Source organism: Serinus canaria, chromosome 1A (genome assembly GCF_022539315.1).
Source record: "Serinus canaria isolate serCan28SL12 chromosome 1A, serCan2020, whole genome shotgun sequence".
Taxonomy (NCBI): domain Eukaryota; kingdom Metazoa; phylum Chordata; class Aves; order Passeriformes; family Fringillidae; genus Serinus; species Serinus canaria.
In genome coordinates this window covers 64,841,609-64,858,407 of record NC_066314.1, presented here as the reverse complement: position 1 = coordinate 64,858,407, position 16,799 = coordinate 64,841,609, and the positions used below count along the sequence as shown (strand labels likewise).

At 41.5% G+C, this 16,799-nt stretch overlaps 1 protein-coding gene across 2 annotated transcripts in view; it reads right to left on the bottom strand.

Moving 5' to 3' along the window:
* Window positions 1–4,910: 4,910 nt before the first annotated feature.
* WNT7B (Wnt family member 7B) overlaps window positions 4,911–16,799 on the bottom strand; it is a 95,229-nt gene continuing 83,340 nt past the window's right edge. For both annotated transcript variants that reach the window (XM_009095101.4, XM_009095100.4), the window contains exon 4: window positions 4,911–8,243. In XM_009095101.4, coding sequence (XP_009093349.1) covers window positions 7,764–8,243 — 480 coding nt within the window. In that variant the 3' untranslated portion in view covers window positions 4,911–7,763. The remainder of the gene's footprint in view (window positions 8,244–16,799) is intronic.

The window sequence follows — 16,799 nt, the reverse complement described above, 5'->3', positions numbered from 1 at the left end:
GAGAGTAAAGCAATTTACCCACCAAAAAAGACAACTGGGCATTGTTGAACACAATCCAACAACTCTGTGGTTCCTTGTCCTGAACAACAGATATTCTATATCACCTAATATTAACAAACAAAAGACTTTTTCCCACGCCATTATATATTTACTTTACCCTACTCTTCAAGCTTGGCATGTTGGCTTCCTAAGACTATTTCATCCCAGAAGCAGCTCAGTGCCAGAATTGCTGGAACAAAATGCAGTGGGTGGACAAACCTGTTCTGCTGCATTGCTTCTGGCCTTTTAAAAACAGAAAGCATTTCTCTGACTCATTACTGTAAATGTGCTAACAGAGCATACCAGTGATGGTTTTCTGACTGAAAGCGCCTGCATCTGCTCAAAAGGTTAACACGGGTGCAGATCAAGTGCATATCATGACACATTTGTTGATATCAGCCAGGGGCAAATATTAAGTAGCTTATCTTTTAAGGAGAGAGATAAGGAGGAAGGGTTGTGAGGTGCTTGCCAATAAATGTGTATTCATCACAACTGTCGCTCCTGTGGCCGCAGGAGCCACGGCAGGTGGGGCCAGCAGTAGCACTGAAAACCAGTGAATTCAGCCCTCACTCTTGGCCTTTGCTGGGGCCTTTGGCAAGGGATTTATAAATGGAATTAGGCTGCCTTCTCTTCCTGACTAGGTGGAGGGAGAGTGGTTTCACACATATCCCCTTTTAGCAAGTGCACAAGCATAGAATCATGGAACAGTTTTGGTTGGAAAAGGCTCATAAAAATCATCTAGATCCAATTCCTCTTCTGCTTTCCATCAAGATCTACTAATAAAAAAAAAAAAAACTACAAAAAAAAAAAAAAAAAAAAAAAGGAGGTCTGGACAGAAGTTACTGGGTGCTGATGACACAGATATATGGAAGAAAATATAGGAAATTTGCATCCCTGTATTTCAGTTGGAGGCCACAAAATCCACTCCCCTTGTCAAGGGAAAATTGAGGAAGGAGCTTATAGAAATTGTTCTGAATATCTGCAGTGAGTGTTTTTCAGATATGCACACAGATATGTATTTTTATGTATTTACATGTATCTGTACATGTGTGTGGAAATACATGGATAATGTACATGCATTTTAGGCTTTTTATTTGGGATATAAGATGCAATTTGAAGATTACCTTTTCTCCCTCTCTCTGGGTGTGCTAATTCCTTCAAGTATCACAGAATTATAGAATATACTGAGCTAGAGGAAACCCAAAAAGATCATAGAGTCCAACCCCTGGCCCTGCACAGACCCCAACAATCCCTGCACAGACAGCCCAGCAATCCCTGCACAGACACCCCAACAATCCCTGCACAGACACCCCAACAATCCCTGCACAGACAGCCCAGCAATCCCTGCACAGACACCCCAACAATCCCTGCACAGACACCCCAACAATCCCTGCACAGACAGCCCAGCAATCCCTGCACAGACACCCCAACAATCCCTGCACAGACACCCCAACAATCCCTGCCCAGACACCTCAACAATCCCTGCACAGACACCCCAACAATCCCACCCTGTGCATCCCTGAGAGCGGTGTCCAAAGGCTCCCGGAGCTCTGGCAGCCCTGGGGCCGTGACCATTCCCTGGGGAGCCTGGGCAGTGCCTGAACAGGAGGAAGAACCTTTCTCTGATATCCAGCCTAAACCTCCTGTTATGTGTATATTTCTGTCTTAAAAGAATGTAATACTTACCTCAGCAAAGTGCTGAGATGATTTTTAGCACTATGGAAAATTCTGTGTTATGTCTAGCACTACTGAAAATACATGATTGTTAAATTTCACTGCCCTTTGAACAAACCTAACCTGGAAGCTGAACTCAGCTGGGTGCAATGGCAGGGTGCAATCCCTGCAGATAACTGGGATGCAATTGCTGAGAGCCTTTCAGTACAGCCTGGATCCCCTATGGTAAAAGAACCAGGAGAGGACTTCTATGAACATCCATTAGGATTGTTCACAACCAGTATCATGGCACTATTCAATGTTCACCCCTTGAATAAGAGTTCTCTGGACAGCTTATATGTTTAGAAGAATTCAAAATCATAAATAAGATGCTTTGTAGGAAACTGCTTCAATCAAATCACTGGATATAGTCTGTCTTTTACAATTCTCTCTGAAATAATTTCTGGGAGATAGTCCATGCACTAAACCAGGAGCTGGAGATTGGTTGTAAGAGAGGAGAAGGTGGCAGTAAAAAGCAAAAGCAAAGCAGATTTCACTGATGGAGTCTCTATTCCACAACATGTAAAATAAAAAACCTGCACTTAAGAAAACCCTAGGGAAAATGGAATTGGTGCCCAAGAGCAACTGAGGCAATTGGTAGAGGGGAAACGGAAATTCATTCCCTGATACAATTTTTGGTACTTAATTTCAGCAGTTAAATCATCCAGCATTGTCTTCCTAGAGGTTTTTCTCCAGATGAGAGGGAGAAGGTCTGTCGGAGCTGAACTAAGGCCCCCCTGGAGCAAGATTGCTCTCCCCATTGTAGAGGGACTCCGGAGAGGCTGTCACTTCCCTTAGCCTGTCTTTTAGTCTTTTAAGTTGAGTGGTGTGAATAGCCTTCAAAATGCCTTTGGGTTTCCCTTTACCCAAAGATTGAGGGAATGCTCCTTTTCATTCTCAGCCACAGGAATTAAACAATAAGATCAAAATCTTGTAATCTTCTTGGGAATTCCTTTTAGTTGTATGGGATCTAAAATGCAGGGTTTTCCCTAAATTGCTGGGCAAATGAAGGCAGAGGCTAATCATACAGCTGGCTTTAGATGCAAACATTTCCAGTGTCTGGTGTGGTTGCCAGTTGTTTGGGATGCCTATGAAACAAATATCTTAATCGTTTTTATGACCTATGCAAGTTTAGGGCTCATTAAGTTGGTTTTTTTATTGTTCTGAGGATCTCTTTGCACCAAGAATAAGAGGACCTGGAAACAAAGCAAACTTTAATATTTCAATTTTTTGGTCTTTCATAGCACTAACTTCTGAAAAGGATGATAAAAATAGACTTACACAGGGGTCTCCAAGCCGCTAATAATTAATATATTGCTGTTAGTAAAAAGAGCACAACTAAAGATTTTGAGTTTACAGTAGTACTATTCCCTCTGTCTTTGTGCTCTATGGAACACATTGCAAACAATTACTATGTATAATGTGAGCTGCCAGTCTTCACTGAATAAATCTTTTAAAGCAAACATATCTGTTCTGCAGGATTGTGCAGGGGGGGAAAGCCCTAAACTTCATTTTAAAAATGAGATGCAAATTTTAAATTTGCGAATATACGTTCCCTGCCAGAAAATGATCCCCTACCATTTCCTAATAGCAGATAAAACACAAAAAAGGAAATACTTGCCAACTTTTGGGTAGGCTTGTTGAAGTCTGAATGTGTAGACATGCAGACAGGGACTTTGGATTTGAGGGGAAATGAGTTTGTGGGTGAAGCTCAGCCTACAATGCGGTTTGTTTAGCACACAGGAGGTTTCTTACAATATCAGTAACACAAACTGAAATTGCTTACAACTTCCCCTGCCTTTCCAACTTTGATGTTTTTGTTTCCTTCGGCGCAGTTTTTGTTGTGTATATCCCACATCTTGTTGTGGCCATCGCTCGGAGAGAAGAATGTTGGGTCTTTACTGTACCATTTACCCCATGGCCTTCGCTGTGGGAACTGTCACTGCAACAAAAGCTCTGAAGGGCTGGAAAGGAAACGTGCAGTCACTCTGTCCAGTTATGAAAATTGCTATGCATGCAAATCAGCTTTATAGAATGCATTTTCTGCTGAATGCCAATTTTGCCTTCAATAATGAAAGCCACACTGAGTTATTTGCACGGGAAAGCCGCTACAAGGGAAGGTCCTGATTTGTTAGCTTCAGTATCACTTTGGGGTTATAGTCCTCAACAAACCAAGAGACCCAAGGAAATATGCTTAAAACTTTAGGTGACCTGCTTACAACATGCTTTAGATTTGTTAAAAGATTTGCAAAGCTTTTGATGAGTTTCATCTAGTTTCCAGATGTCAAGGTAGAAACAAATGTAATATTACCATGTGCTATAAAAACTTCCTGCAGCTCTATTAACAAGTTTCCCATGATGTAATTAGAAAGAAGGTGCAGTGTTTTCTTTGGCATCTGTGGGTAAAATACTGTGCATACTTATGCTACTGTAAAACCCAGGCCAACTTTGTTCGTTTTAATGAAGTTATTTTGGACTCAGTTCATGTGGAGTTTCACTATAGCACTATCTCTATCTGGATACCTTCCCTGAGGGGTAAATACAGCTAAAGTTGTACAGTTTCTTTAGATTTTGTATAGGAAGACAGCATTCTCAATATCAAAGAGACAGCATTCTCAATATCAAACTATTCTAGCCAAGGTAGATGCTGTAAAATCCTTCAGGTTCAGATTCAGGTAGAGTTTTCAGATGTGTCCATAGCTGGCTTGAATAAATTGGAGCACGTTCAAGTGCCCAAGTCAGGACCTTCAACCCTCTCCTCTACAGCTCTTATTCCTCTCTGTTTGCTAATCTGTTATGTGAAGTTGATGGTCAAGCAACATTTTTGAGTTAGATGACAAATTTCTCTCACAAAACATTTATTTTCTTCCACCTAAAAACCTGATTTTTTATTGCAGCCAGCTAAAGTCTCTGGTAGCAGCAATGTTGGTGCTGGTTTCTCTGTTGCACTGGTGTAGGTAGATGGCTCAAGGCTGATACCACACATAGTCATGGTCATTACTATTTTTCCTGAAACACAAAAACTGTTTAGGAGTTGGAATCCACCTTTCATTTCTCATGTGGAGAAGCCTGTACAAAAATGCTCTTTTCATAAGACCCTGCTGCCTTTTTTTTTCCCTTAACAAAGAACAAATAAAAGGAAAAGGAACTGGAAGGGGAAAAAATTAAGTTTTAATGGAAACACATTTCATCTTTTGTTTTCTGCTTGCCATAAAACATTAACATAGTAAACAAATTGATCTTTGCTCTTAAGTTCTTTAATAACATAAAGTATTTTGAGTTTTGTCATGGCTAAGGTATGGTTAAACCACATGTTGCTGGTCGTGTTCCAACCTCTATTGTCACAGGTCTTTGACACCAAACTACATTTTTAAAAATAAAAGTTGTGTGTAACCCACTTCTATTCACAGACACCTTCTTTAAAAGTCGTCACTTTGGGGAGTATTTCTGTACATTAGTGGTAATAGTATTTTCTGACCAGAACTGCTTTTCCATGGGACATATTTCAAAGTCCAAGCATTCCCACTGCCAGCCCCTGCTTTGTGCCATACAGCACCTTTTGAATGCTGCACCTCCACATGAGCAAAGCTTTTGTAGGATGCTCTGAAGCTTTACATTCTAGACTGCTCACCCAGTCATGGGACTGTTACAGTGGCCTTACAGTAGCAGACAGAGCCACTTCAAACAGGGGTGTGGAAGAGAGAAAGTGTCACTTTGGTCCACTTTTTGGAGTGGTTGGTGTTATAATATATAACCTTTTTTCCTTTTTTTCTTTTTTCTAACGCAGTGTAGTTCGCAATAATTTAAAATACTCTATAGACATTTAAACGATATACAATAATATAACTTAATTGGATTCCTCAATTGTACTTAACAAATACTATTCTAATAAGTTTACAGTATCTAGTACCATAAGACTGTGCATTACTGTGTTTGGGAGCTTTATTTGCTTCCTGTCAAGAATGTAGTGAAAGTACAGTATCATCACTATTATTCAACAACAATACCCATGAGTCCAAGGGACTTTAAATTACATGGAGTGAATCTAGTATTTTGGGGGCCCCTGTTGACTTCTGTGAAGTTGCACTCATTCATGCCAAGGCTGGTATTGAGAAATCAACAGCAACATCAAAAAGGGGAAAAAAAAAAAAAAAAGCAATTTTACATTGGTCTGTGAGGGAGTCATCAAAGGGGTCTGATTTTCAGAGGGGAAGTGCTTAGGGTCAGAAAGTGTTCAAATGAAGGTCCCCAAATTATTAGTTACCTTTGATAATACAGGTCCACAAATTGCAGAGGTAATTCTGGTTCATTCACATATCCAGCACGGGGCTGGTAGAGCTCTAAGTTCACCAGCGCCTTGCCCCAAGAGCACCATGTGGATGGAGAAGTGCTTCCATGTTAGGTGGGGAGGGCTCATGGCTCTGCAGCCCCTCAGTATAAGGAACAAAATTAAACAAAAGCTAAAAATGCAGATATGCAGATGTAAGGAAATTTTTAATCCAAGTTTTCAGAAAATCAGGCAGGGACCCTTGGGACAAGCAAACAATTACATGGGTAAATGGGCTGTGTTCTTAGTGGGCATATCTGGGCTCTTGGGGTTAAAACACTAGATTTTACAGCAGTAAAATATCTGAGGCTGTTTTCAAAATCTCTCATAGGGAAAAGGTGGGGGAATTAGGATGGAGTGCTATTAAGAAGTGAGCTTCTTTCTTTTAACATTCATGTGCTTACCAGAAGGTACTCTATTGCCAACCATAAAATAATGATGACACAGACTAACCCAAATTTTGGCTTTCTTATGCTCGTGAAGCCATGACAGCTCAGAGGTTGCAGCAACCTAGAGCTCAGCTGCCAGATCTTTGCCCTCTTCTGAGTGCATACTGAGCATAAGTTTCTTGAAAGTCTTGAAAATATTAACTTTCAATCATTAAAAAGAAAACACAATGCCTGGAAGACCCCGCCAGTGCATTCATTGTCAAAGCAAAACCTTTGATACTTGTTGAAGCACATCTTTGTATCCTAAAACTCCCTATGAGGAGCTGTGAGCAGGTGCTCCACACCTCAGGCCTGAGTCTGAAAAAGTCATTCTTATTCAGGAGGCAAGTGGTAAAAGTCAGTATCAAACATTGTTAACCAAAGTTTCATGTTTTCGCTCAGTTCTGGCAATAGCTAAAGGCCTACAGTAATTGAGCTCTCTAATAGTGGAGTGACAACAGATCAGTAGCATTGAAGAACTTAGGCAGAACCAAATACAAAAGTCATACAGTCAGAGTTCCAATAAGTTTACATTTAGTACAGAATTAAGACATAGCTACCCGTTAGTGCTTAGAAATTTTTGTTACTATTAAAACCATAAATAATTATTTTTAATGTTCGTTCAAAGAGTTCCAGTGTCACTGGCAGCTGATGTAATTTTGTGAATGCTTGTTGGGGTTTTTTTCCAAACTGATAGTGGAGTATTTCTGCCATAGATTTTGCTCCCTACCTCTTGTTTTCTCTCTATCTGCTTTCTTAAAAATTTTGGTTTTTGTAGAGAGAATGCTGTGTTCTAGTCAGTGAAGATTTCATTTCCTTAAAAAAGTCTTTGTTTGCACGGGGCCAGACAGTTTTGTTGCTGTAAAATAGGAGAAAACATCTTTTTCTGTTAAACGTCATGGGAGCTGCAATGCAATCAGCTTCTCTGATATGTATAATTTAAAACACTAAGAGAACTCTACAACACCCAGATTGTAGTTTCAAAAAAAAAAAAAAAAAGGGAGAGAGAGACAGAGAGAAAGTTTCATGTGGTAGTCAACATCACCTTAATCCTGTTGCCCTTGTTTCCAAAGCAGTTACAACAGCCAGCCAGCCAAAATGCACCATCCTTAGAAGTATAGGTAGTTGTGGGGAGGGAGTGGTTGTGGTGGTGTTGGCTGGGGTTCTTTCCCCCAAGAGGATTAGATGTGCAAAACGATGCTGTCGTTGTTTGTTGTACTCCGCTTTCCTCGCTCGCGGCGCTTTGCTCGGCGCCGCTATTTGCAGGTGAACACCTCTGTCCGCTCGCTGCACGTGTTGCACTTGACAAAGCAGCACCAGTGGAATTTGCAATTGCATTGCCACACCTTGGTGTACTGGTGTGTGTTGTACCCTCTTCCGCAGCACATCATGTCGCACCCGTCCGCGTTGGGAGAGGTGCGGTTGCAGAGCCGTCCCTGGGTACCGACGCTCCCCGTGGAAGCATCTTCCTCACAGTAGTTGGGTGACTTTTCAATGTACACTAAATCCGTTTCCATGGGTTTCTGGTAGCTCTTAATCTGCTTGATCTTCAGGAAGGTTGGCTGTCTCAGTCTGCTGGCTCTTACCACCTCCACTTGCACTGCGGCGTTGTATTTCTCTTTCAAAATATATCCAATCTCTCTGAATTTAGGAAGCGTGGTCCAGCAGGTCTTGGTTGTACAGGAACCTGAAACTCCGTGACACTTGCACTCCAGTTTCATTCTCTCCTCGAGTACCTATGTGTACAGACATTTGCATATTGTTACTGCAGGAAAACAATGTTGTAAGCCTGCCTAAACCTCAGTCTGTTTAGATCATATGAATATTCATTACTGCTAGTTGAAATTTTTCAAATGCTTCTAAACATGCTTTATAATGCTTATATATGCTTTATAATGCTCATAAATCTTCTCACCTCCCAGCAGAATGCTCACAACATTTTGTTTCAAGTGGCACCTGGTTGGAAGTACAGTGTCTTGTCATTTTTTGGGAAAACATTTCCATTCTTTTTCCAAATGTTGGAGAACATTTACTTACATTTTAGGAGACATTACTTTAGAGCGACAGGGAGCTTCAAATATTTTTAAATCATTTTCATTTTGAAAACAGAAAACAAGAATGGATTTGGGTGTTAAGTGGCATAAGATTCAAAATACTTAATTGCTTTAAGTAATGATCAAAGAATGCTTAAGAAGAACAGTATCTACTGTGTGACTGAACAAGCCTACATGCAGGGAGCTGGAACGAGATGCTCTCTAAGGTCACCTCCAACCCAAAGCATTTTATGATCCCATATCAACTGCACAATTAAAGATTTTTCCTGTGTACCTATACCAATACCACCAGTGGTAAACTTATGGACTATTCCACCCACAGAATGTCCCATCCTCTTTAAAAGCAGCACTCATTGCAGTATTTAGTCCAACTATTCAGCAAACAATCAGCCACAAACACATTTTTTTTTCCACCAGGGCAGTGATAACACAGCATTAGAGGGGATAAAAAAAACCCTGAAGGGTCCTGCCCAACAGTGAGCCGAAGAGAAATGTAGAGGAGGTTCAGCCAGAGGGGTTTCATTCAGAGTCAGAGGAGGCACAAACTTGGGGGTGGGTGCTCAGCTGATGCTCCACTATCAGGCTGCTGTTTCTCTGCAGCCCAGCCTGGCTCATCCCTCCTTCCCGGGGCCAGGTTGTGCCGGGGGAAGGAGCCGTGTCCTCCCGCCCCGTGTGTGCAGCAGGGGGAAGGCAGCCCCACGGAAGCGCCTCTCTGTTTTCCTGCCCTTGCGTTCCCACTTAAGCCTGACCATAATTGCACCCACAGTCATCATTAGCTTATGAAAATCAAGGCCTAAGAACAAAGCGAGCTGATCCTTCCCCCTCGCAACGGGATGCTAACAAAGAAACATGAGCTACCGAGCTGGTCTGAAAGCATTACTGATGCTGCAGACCATCTCCTGTAGCGGTTTCACTGCAGATCCCAGAACATGACTGAAATGGGCAAAGGATAAAAGGGCCGAAATCTGAGTACAATGGCATAATGAAGTAGGAGGGAGTAAAAAATGCTTACTGCTTCAGAAACTGGCCTTAAAATAAAAGCCGTACAGATCTGGTTATCCCTGCAAATAGAGGGCACCCTCCTGAGTTGTTTGAGTTTCACTTAAATTGTATGGTTTGTTTTTTCCCAAATTTCTGGGGTTTCAATATTAAAGAGAATATTTGGATTTGATTCTCCCTTACCAACATACGGTAGCAAGTATAAGATAGCTGAGCAACCTATGCAAGAATCATAAAATACCCTGAGCTGAAAGGGGCCCTTCAAGTCCAGCTCAGGACTACTCCAAAATCCCACCCTGTGCATCCCTGAAATCATTTTCCAAAGGCTCCCGGAGCTCTGGCAGCCCTGGGCCCGTGACCATTCCCTGGGGAGCCTGGGCAGTGCCCCACACTCTCTGGGGGAAGAACCTTTCCCTGCCATCCAGTCTGACCCTCCCCTGCCCCAGCTCCAGCCATTCCCTCGGATCCTGTCCCTGTCCCAGAGAGCAGAGCTCAGGGCCTGCCTCTCCTCTTCCCTCAGGAGGAGCTACAGCCCCTGCTGGGGTCTGACTTCAGTCTGGTCATACCTTAGACCTTCTGTGACCACAGGCTTTACCAGGGTCAAGCTCAAGTCACCCTATCGGAGGCAGAAAAGGTGTTTCCCAGCAAGGCTGAAGGTTGAGTTGGGGAAGAAATTCCTATAGCTGCAACTGCTCTAAAAGAAGAAAATCAGCAGGGCTGTGATGAGCTGGGTTTTTTGTGGGCGCTGGAATGCACTGTATCACCTTCCTGTCTCCCATACTGACAGAAGAGAAAATTTTTCACCTTCTGCTGCAGCAGCAGCAGCATTTCAGTGGCAGTGAGGAGATGGATGCACTGTGACACACTCTGGGGTCTTTTAGGGGTCTCCAGGGTCTCCTCTGTATCCACTTCTGGCCTATGGAGAAGGTCTTTCTCCAAAGACCCTGAAATAAAATTTCAATCCTGTTCCACAAATCTGGGTACAAATAATCTATTGATATTTATATGTGTGTGTTTTTATATATATATATATATATATATATATATATATATATATCCAAACATGCTTAGAAGTTAAGAAGTTGTGCTTGATATGAAGTTGTGCTGGAAAATGTTTGGTTTTTTGAAACTAACCCATTCCTACAGCTTTCTCAACATGCAGCTGTAAGAACTGCAGCAAAATCCCCAGGAGGTGGATGGATGCAACTTTTACACCTCTACCAAAGAGCACGAGGATCTAAGGATTTCCAGGAAAGCACTGACAATGGGATCTGTCATCCCAGAGCTCTACTCCTCCCTGAGCAGTAAATCTTGCTGAAGGATACATATTTTGTCATGCCCTGCATGTGTTTCTGTTCTCTACATTTTGGTTGAAAAGGCCAAGTCAGTAACTTGCTAAGAGAGTGGGAGGAGGTGAAGTTCATGAGGCTCCTTATTCTTCTGTGGGTCCAACACTGAGGGTACTGTCCCAAGGAGCCTCTGATGTGCTTCCTGATACACTAGAAAGTGTCACTGCTCCTGAAAGACAGACATCACCCATTTTGGTGTCCTGGGTGACATCTTTGGGAATGTGTATTTACATATGGATGCCTGTCTGTCTGTATAATAATTGTTTGCCTGTGTGCACTTGGTTGAGGTGCTGATGTTTGTATATATTATTACATATTTTTAATATATATTATTTATAGACACTACCTGGCAGCCTCTATACTACAATCTCCAGCAACTTTATCCTAAGTCTTGATATATTTTTCTTTTTTGCCATTGTCTTTCTGAAGATCCAGCTTTGTGATTCATTTTGGTGAGCAGAAACCTGATTTCACTGCTGCATTTTTTTTTCAAAGATTCCCACTATTTTTGACGGTGGGAGGACTTGCAAATGCAAGCCATGCAGGCTCAAAAAATCAGAAGTTTCAAAAAGTATTAATTCATGCTCCTGAAGCCAATCTTGCAGGTTTTTTAAATTTTTTTGGAGGGTTCTCTCATGAATGTGGAATGCTTGGGGTTACAACAGTGAGCAGAGGCCCAATCATCAGGTAGTTAAATTCCTGAATGCTATAATTTGTGTGCCCACAGCCAGCTGTGGGTATAAAATTGTGCCCAAAGACTTGGAGGTCAGGGAATACGAGGCCCAAACTAAGCAGATTCTGAGCAGCATTTTCCCCCCTCTTTCCACCCCGATGCTGCAGAGTGCCCTTCCTTGCTGACAGCCCAGCATGTTCTGGCCCTCCAGAGGAAAGTCTCTCTCTGTGGTACCTTGAGCAGCTTCCCTCTTTCCAGGGAGGTGCCACGGGACCTGGCAAAGGTGGCCGGATCTGACCCTGTTTGCTCAAAGCTCTGAATGAAGAGTAACTCACATTTTGCTTCCTAAAAGCCTCTCCAGCTCAGCTTTCCTCAGCGAAATTCCCATCAAAGCTCTGACCCTGAACCTTAAAGGTACTCACTCAAATCTAAGACACTGTGCCAAGCTAGGTGCTTAATTAAAGATTGAAAATCATTAGCTCCTACGAGCCACTCTCTCAGCAGTTTCATTTGTCATATGTCAGTGCCTGGTATCTAATCTTGAATGGTTTACAGCAAGATCTACCTCCCAGAGCAAATTCCCATCGCTGGGCTGTGCTGCCTCAGATTAATCACAGGAACATTTCTCAGGTCCCTTTTCCACATACAGGCCCACTCCCACCCCAGCATGATCTTGCCAAGTAAAATTTTCTAACTACTGCTGCTTTGTTAAATGAATTGTGAAATACAAGTTTAAAGCTTTCTTAATCCCACATCTTCTTATACCTATATAAATCATACATTTAAAATGCATTTTGAAGCCTGTCTGCTCCAGTTAAGTAGAAAGAGACTTGTGAAGACCAAAATAAAACAAAATTATATGCATTAAAAGAAATTCATTTTTTCGAGTTCCGTATCTAGACCCAACTGCATAACGTCAGATACAGTTTCTGTAAGTTGTAAAAATCCTATTTGGATAAAAACAACATATATATATATATATATATATATATATATATATAGATATAGATATAGATATAGATATAGATATAGATATAGATATAGATATAGATATAGATATAGATATAGATATAGATATAGATATAGATATACACACACATATATATATATACATATAAAAACAATAGTTTTATATATATATAAATATATGTAAAAAACTAGTTACATTTTTTTGTGTGTATGTGTTTTGGCTTACTCCTGCTGGCTTTTGTTTTCCTCAATGGAAGTGCACATTGTTGGACCAAGAGTTGAATGTAACAAAATCCATATAACTGTTTGACTGAAGTAAAAAAGAAATAAAAGACTTGAGGAGTTTTGCCTCATCCAATATGCAAGTGATCAACTTTTGTTTTGGGTAATAACTAGCAAAAGAGAGAGATTCTGGTCACAAGATGTCACCACTTCTTTGGTGCCGATGCAGCTGCAGCCAGGAGTGCTGATGGCTTGCTGATGATGTGTGGGCACAGGCTCACCCCAGGCTCAGGGCAGCCCAGCCCTGCTGACAACATGCTGATCTCCTGGACCCCTCTGGGAATCCAAGCTCAGTTTGTTTGGGTTTGGTTTTTTATCTTGGACAGCAGGGGTGGAACTAAGATTAGTAGGGTGTAATACTACTCTTCTAATACAAATGTCCTGAAATTACTCTTTGTTAATAGCAGATCACAGAGCCCAAAACTGAGCAGTTCATGGTGTGTCTCCTTGGGTTGTGCCCAGCCCTGTGAAGAGGGAGCATGGAGCCAGCAGGACAGGAATAAGGGCACTTCAGCTCCATGGCTTTCTTTCTGCCCCTCTGTGAAGCTGTTCCATCAAGCATCACAGCAGTATTTATATTCTGTGGGATGTGGGATGGGGAACTGAGTTACTGTGTTTGTTCCTCCTGTCACATCCTTGCTTCCCTTATTGTTTAGTTTGATGGGAGCAGGGAGCCTCTGCTTTGCAGCAGGTCAGTGTCCACACACAGCACCAGCTGGTTTTTCCCTGCCACTGGCCAGAGCTGAGCAGGGCTGGGGAGCATCAGGGGTGCCTGGAGGTATCAATTCACCTCTTCCTGCCCTCCACTTGCCTCCCTAGGCACCCTCTTCCATAGACAGTGTCCCCATTTAATGTGTTGAAAAAGCCAAGGAAAGCCCACTGCACTCTTTACACAAGTTCTCCTCTTGGCTACCACGAAAATTTTGGGGCCTGCTGCCCATTTGATGGATGTCCCTACTGTTATGAGGGTGAACAATAGCCTAATCCATCAGTGTTTCTTCTCTACTTTCTAGGAGAAGAGAAAATAAATTTTTGATCAACAAACTGCTGCAATTGCTTAAAACATTCTGAATATTATTTTTACAGTGAAAAGCAATTTCCTTCAGAAGCATCCTCCCCATCATCCCCAAGGCAAGTGTGCTTGCAGTGTTCCACTCTGCATGTCTTCTATGGAATTTGTTGTAAACCTTAAAGGTAAAATATCACCTGAAAGGGTTAAAAATATTTCACTGGTAGTTTTATTCTGCCAGGCAGAGCAGATGTGTCAGGTTTGAGGTCGTACAGTGATATTTCACTAGATGTTTGATACATGCCTTGCATGCATTACATGGTATGCATGGGCATGCACATTTCTTGAATAAAACCATTTAGCAAGTCCTTAAATATTTGGCTATTCCCCCCTCTAATTTTAAAGCAAATTGTTCAAAAAGTAGGGTAGTACCAGATGTAGCTGCTGGCAGTCTGTGTTGAGGGTGTGTTTCTGGAAGAAAAAAATAAGCTAACAAATCCAGCCCTACTGGAGGCAGGAGATCTATCCCCATGAGATTTTGAGCCAAATCTTGCATATTCAGGACATATGGATAAGTCCTTAGTTACCCATCTAACCCACCCAAGCTGTAACCCCAAAATTTTTGAAATTGGATTTATGTGACTGTCTGCAAATCACTTTAAGTGGGAAGATGGAAAGTAAGTATGGCATGAAGCACAACCATCAAAAACTTTTCTTTTGTGAGTGGTCTCACAAGGGATGTGTAGTGAAATAATTTGTCACTTTTAGAGAAAGAAACTTTCAGCAAATGATGGACCCGAGGCAGTAAAACCTGGAAAGTAACATTCTTTGCATCCCTGAAATGACTTAGGAAACAAAGTCACATTTTAAAGAATACTTTAGGCTTATAAGAGCATAAAATTAGTTGGCTTTCACGTTTGAAACTGGGATTCAGCCTCCACTGTGACTCCAGAACATTTTATTCAGAGTCTTTTTCTGGGCATTGCTTCTTATCTTTACATCCTGTCAGGGGACAGTGTGGGCAGCCTGCAGCAGATTAGGCACTGTGCATCCTGCAGGAATGAGCTGACTAATTGCAGTGCTTCACATGAGGTGAAGAGAGCTAACACTGGCTCACATAAAATATGCTCAGACCATATACATAAATATGTATAAATACTCATAATTATGTGCACACACACTATATATATTTATGTCTGCTTATGTCTATATAATATAATAAATAAAAAATGTGTATCCTTATATGTGTATATATGTAATGAATGGTAATTAACAAATCACCTCATTAGCTGTTCTACAGCCAAAGGAATTGAGCAAAAGAACCCCTTCCCAGTACCACAGCCCTATTGCACCAGAAACAATGAGAAAAAGCCATGTCTTAGGTGCAAATGTTGTCCCAAGTAATTGAAAAATCTCTTCTGAAGAGAGCCTGAATTATTTGGTTTTTTTTCCCCACACTCTTATTGTTTCACGTGTAAAAAAAGCTGTTGTCATCTTCCAGGCATTCCAAAAACCAGCAGGAAAAGCCCATTGCTGTTACAAAGGAGTAAATCTTGGGATGGTGTCAGCAGAGCTGCTGGCAGTCAGTGTGATGGGTGTGTTTCTGGAAGGGCCAGTTTTCCCTCCACATAACCACAGTCACTGTCTGTTGGAAGAGCCTAATTGATTGATAAACTGTTAGAAACATTTCTACTTTTCGTAAAAGCTGCAATCTGCTACCAATTTGTCAGTTTGTTCTTTTAACTCACCCCATAAAAACAAACAGAAACCTCCATTTTTATAAATGAGATTTCCCGTGAGAGACAGTCATTGTTTTGAAATTTCAACAAAAAGTTAAGCTTAATGATGTGTGTTACCAGATGTTACTCTAAGTTCATTTATCCAAGAATAAAGATACTTATTTCTAAAAATACATGGTAGAAGGCTGTGTCATAAAACAGCATCAAAGCTGACTTGGTTTGTTGGTATTTAATTTTTCATTACTCTGTCAAAGATTTGCCCACAGATCTCTCTGTAATCTTTCAGATTTGCAACAAAACGTTCTTTCAGTAACATTTGTGTTAGACTTATTCTAGTCCTCCTTTGGGGGCTTGTTTTCCTTTACCACACTTGTTCTTTCCATCCCAAATCACAGCAGATGTTTAGAAACTGATGGGGAAGTTTGTTCCTCTGCCTTTTCACACCAAAGTGTGAGGTGCTGCTTTGCCACCAAGCATAAATCTTCCATCAGGAGAGTCTGGTGCCACTAGGAATCCCTGGACATTTATTCATTCCAAACTGCACCAGTGACAAGATTATGATTTTGTCACTGGTGCTTCCTCTTGCAAATTTAGCAGAAACTTTGCAAACCTGCCATTAGCTGAAGCAGTTCTTAGAAATGCAATGCAGAGCCATATGGGATGCAGTGTGGGGCAATTAGGGTATTCATTCATTCCACAGTCATCAGAAATTCCCTGAGAAGCCTAAATGATATTTTTTTTCCAATGAGATAATTTATTAGAGGGTTATATTGAACATCTCAACCCTAGACAGAAGTAAAAGAACCCCCCAAGACTGTTTTTTCAAAGAATACTTTAGGCTTATAAGCTCATCTGTTTGCAAAGTTTGTGCAATTATTTTTACAGCATGCTGCTTGTTTCCCAAAGAAAAATTCCTCTGGGCCCTGTTTTTAGCAGTGAGGTACCAGCAGGCCAGCTTTTGAGATCATCCCAATGCAGGATGATTATTCCAGCCACACTGCTGTACTTCCAAACCCCTCTGACACCCAGGCATGTGTGGGACAAGAGCTGGAAGGGATGGAGAATGGGCAGGATTTCTGAGAGCACATGAGAAAGTCCTTGTGGGAGTATAAAAGAACATTCAGGTTATTGCTGGAGGGGCAAAACTGGTGGCCAGAGTCTTGACTAATGATCCTAGCAATGAACCTCTGGCCACCTGGTAGGTGCCTAGTGAGGTCC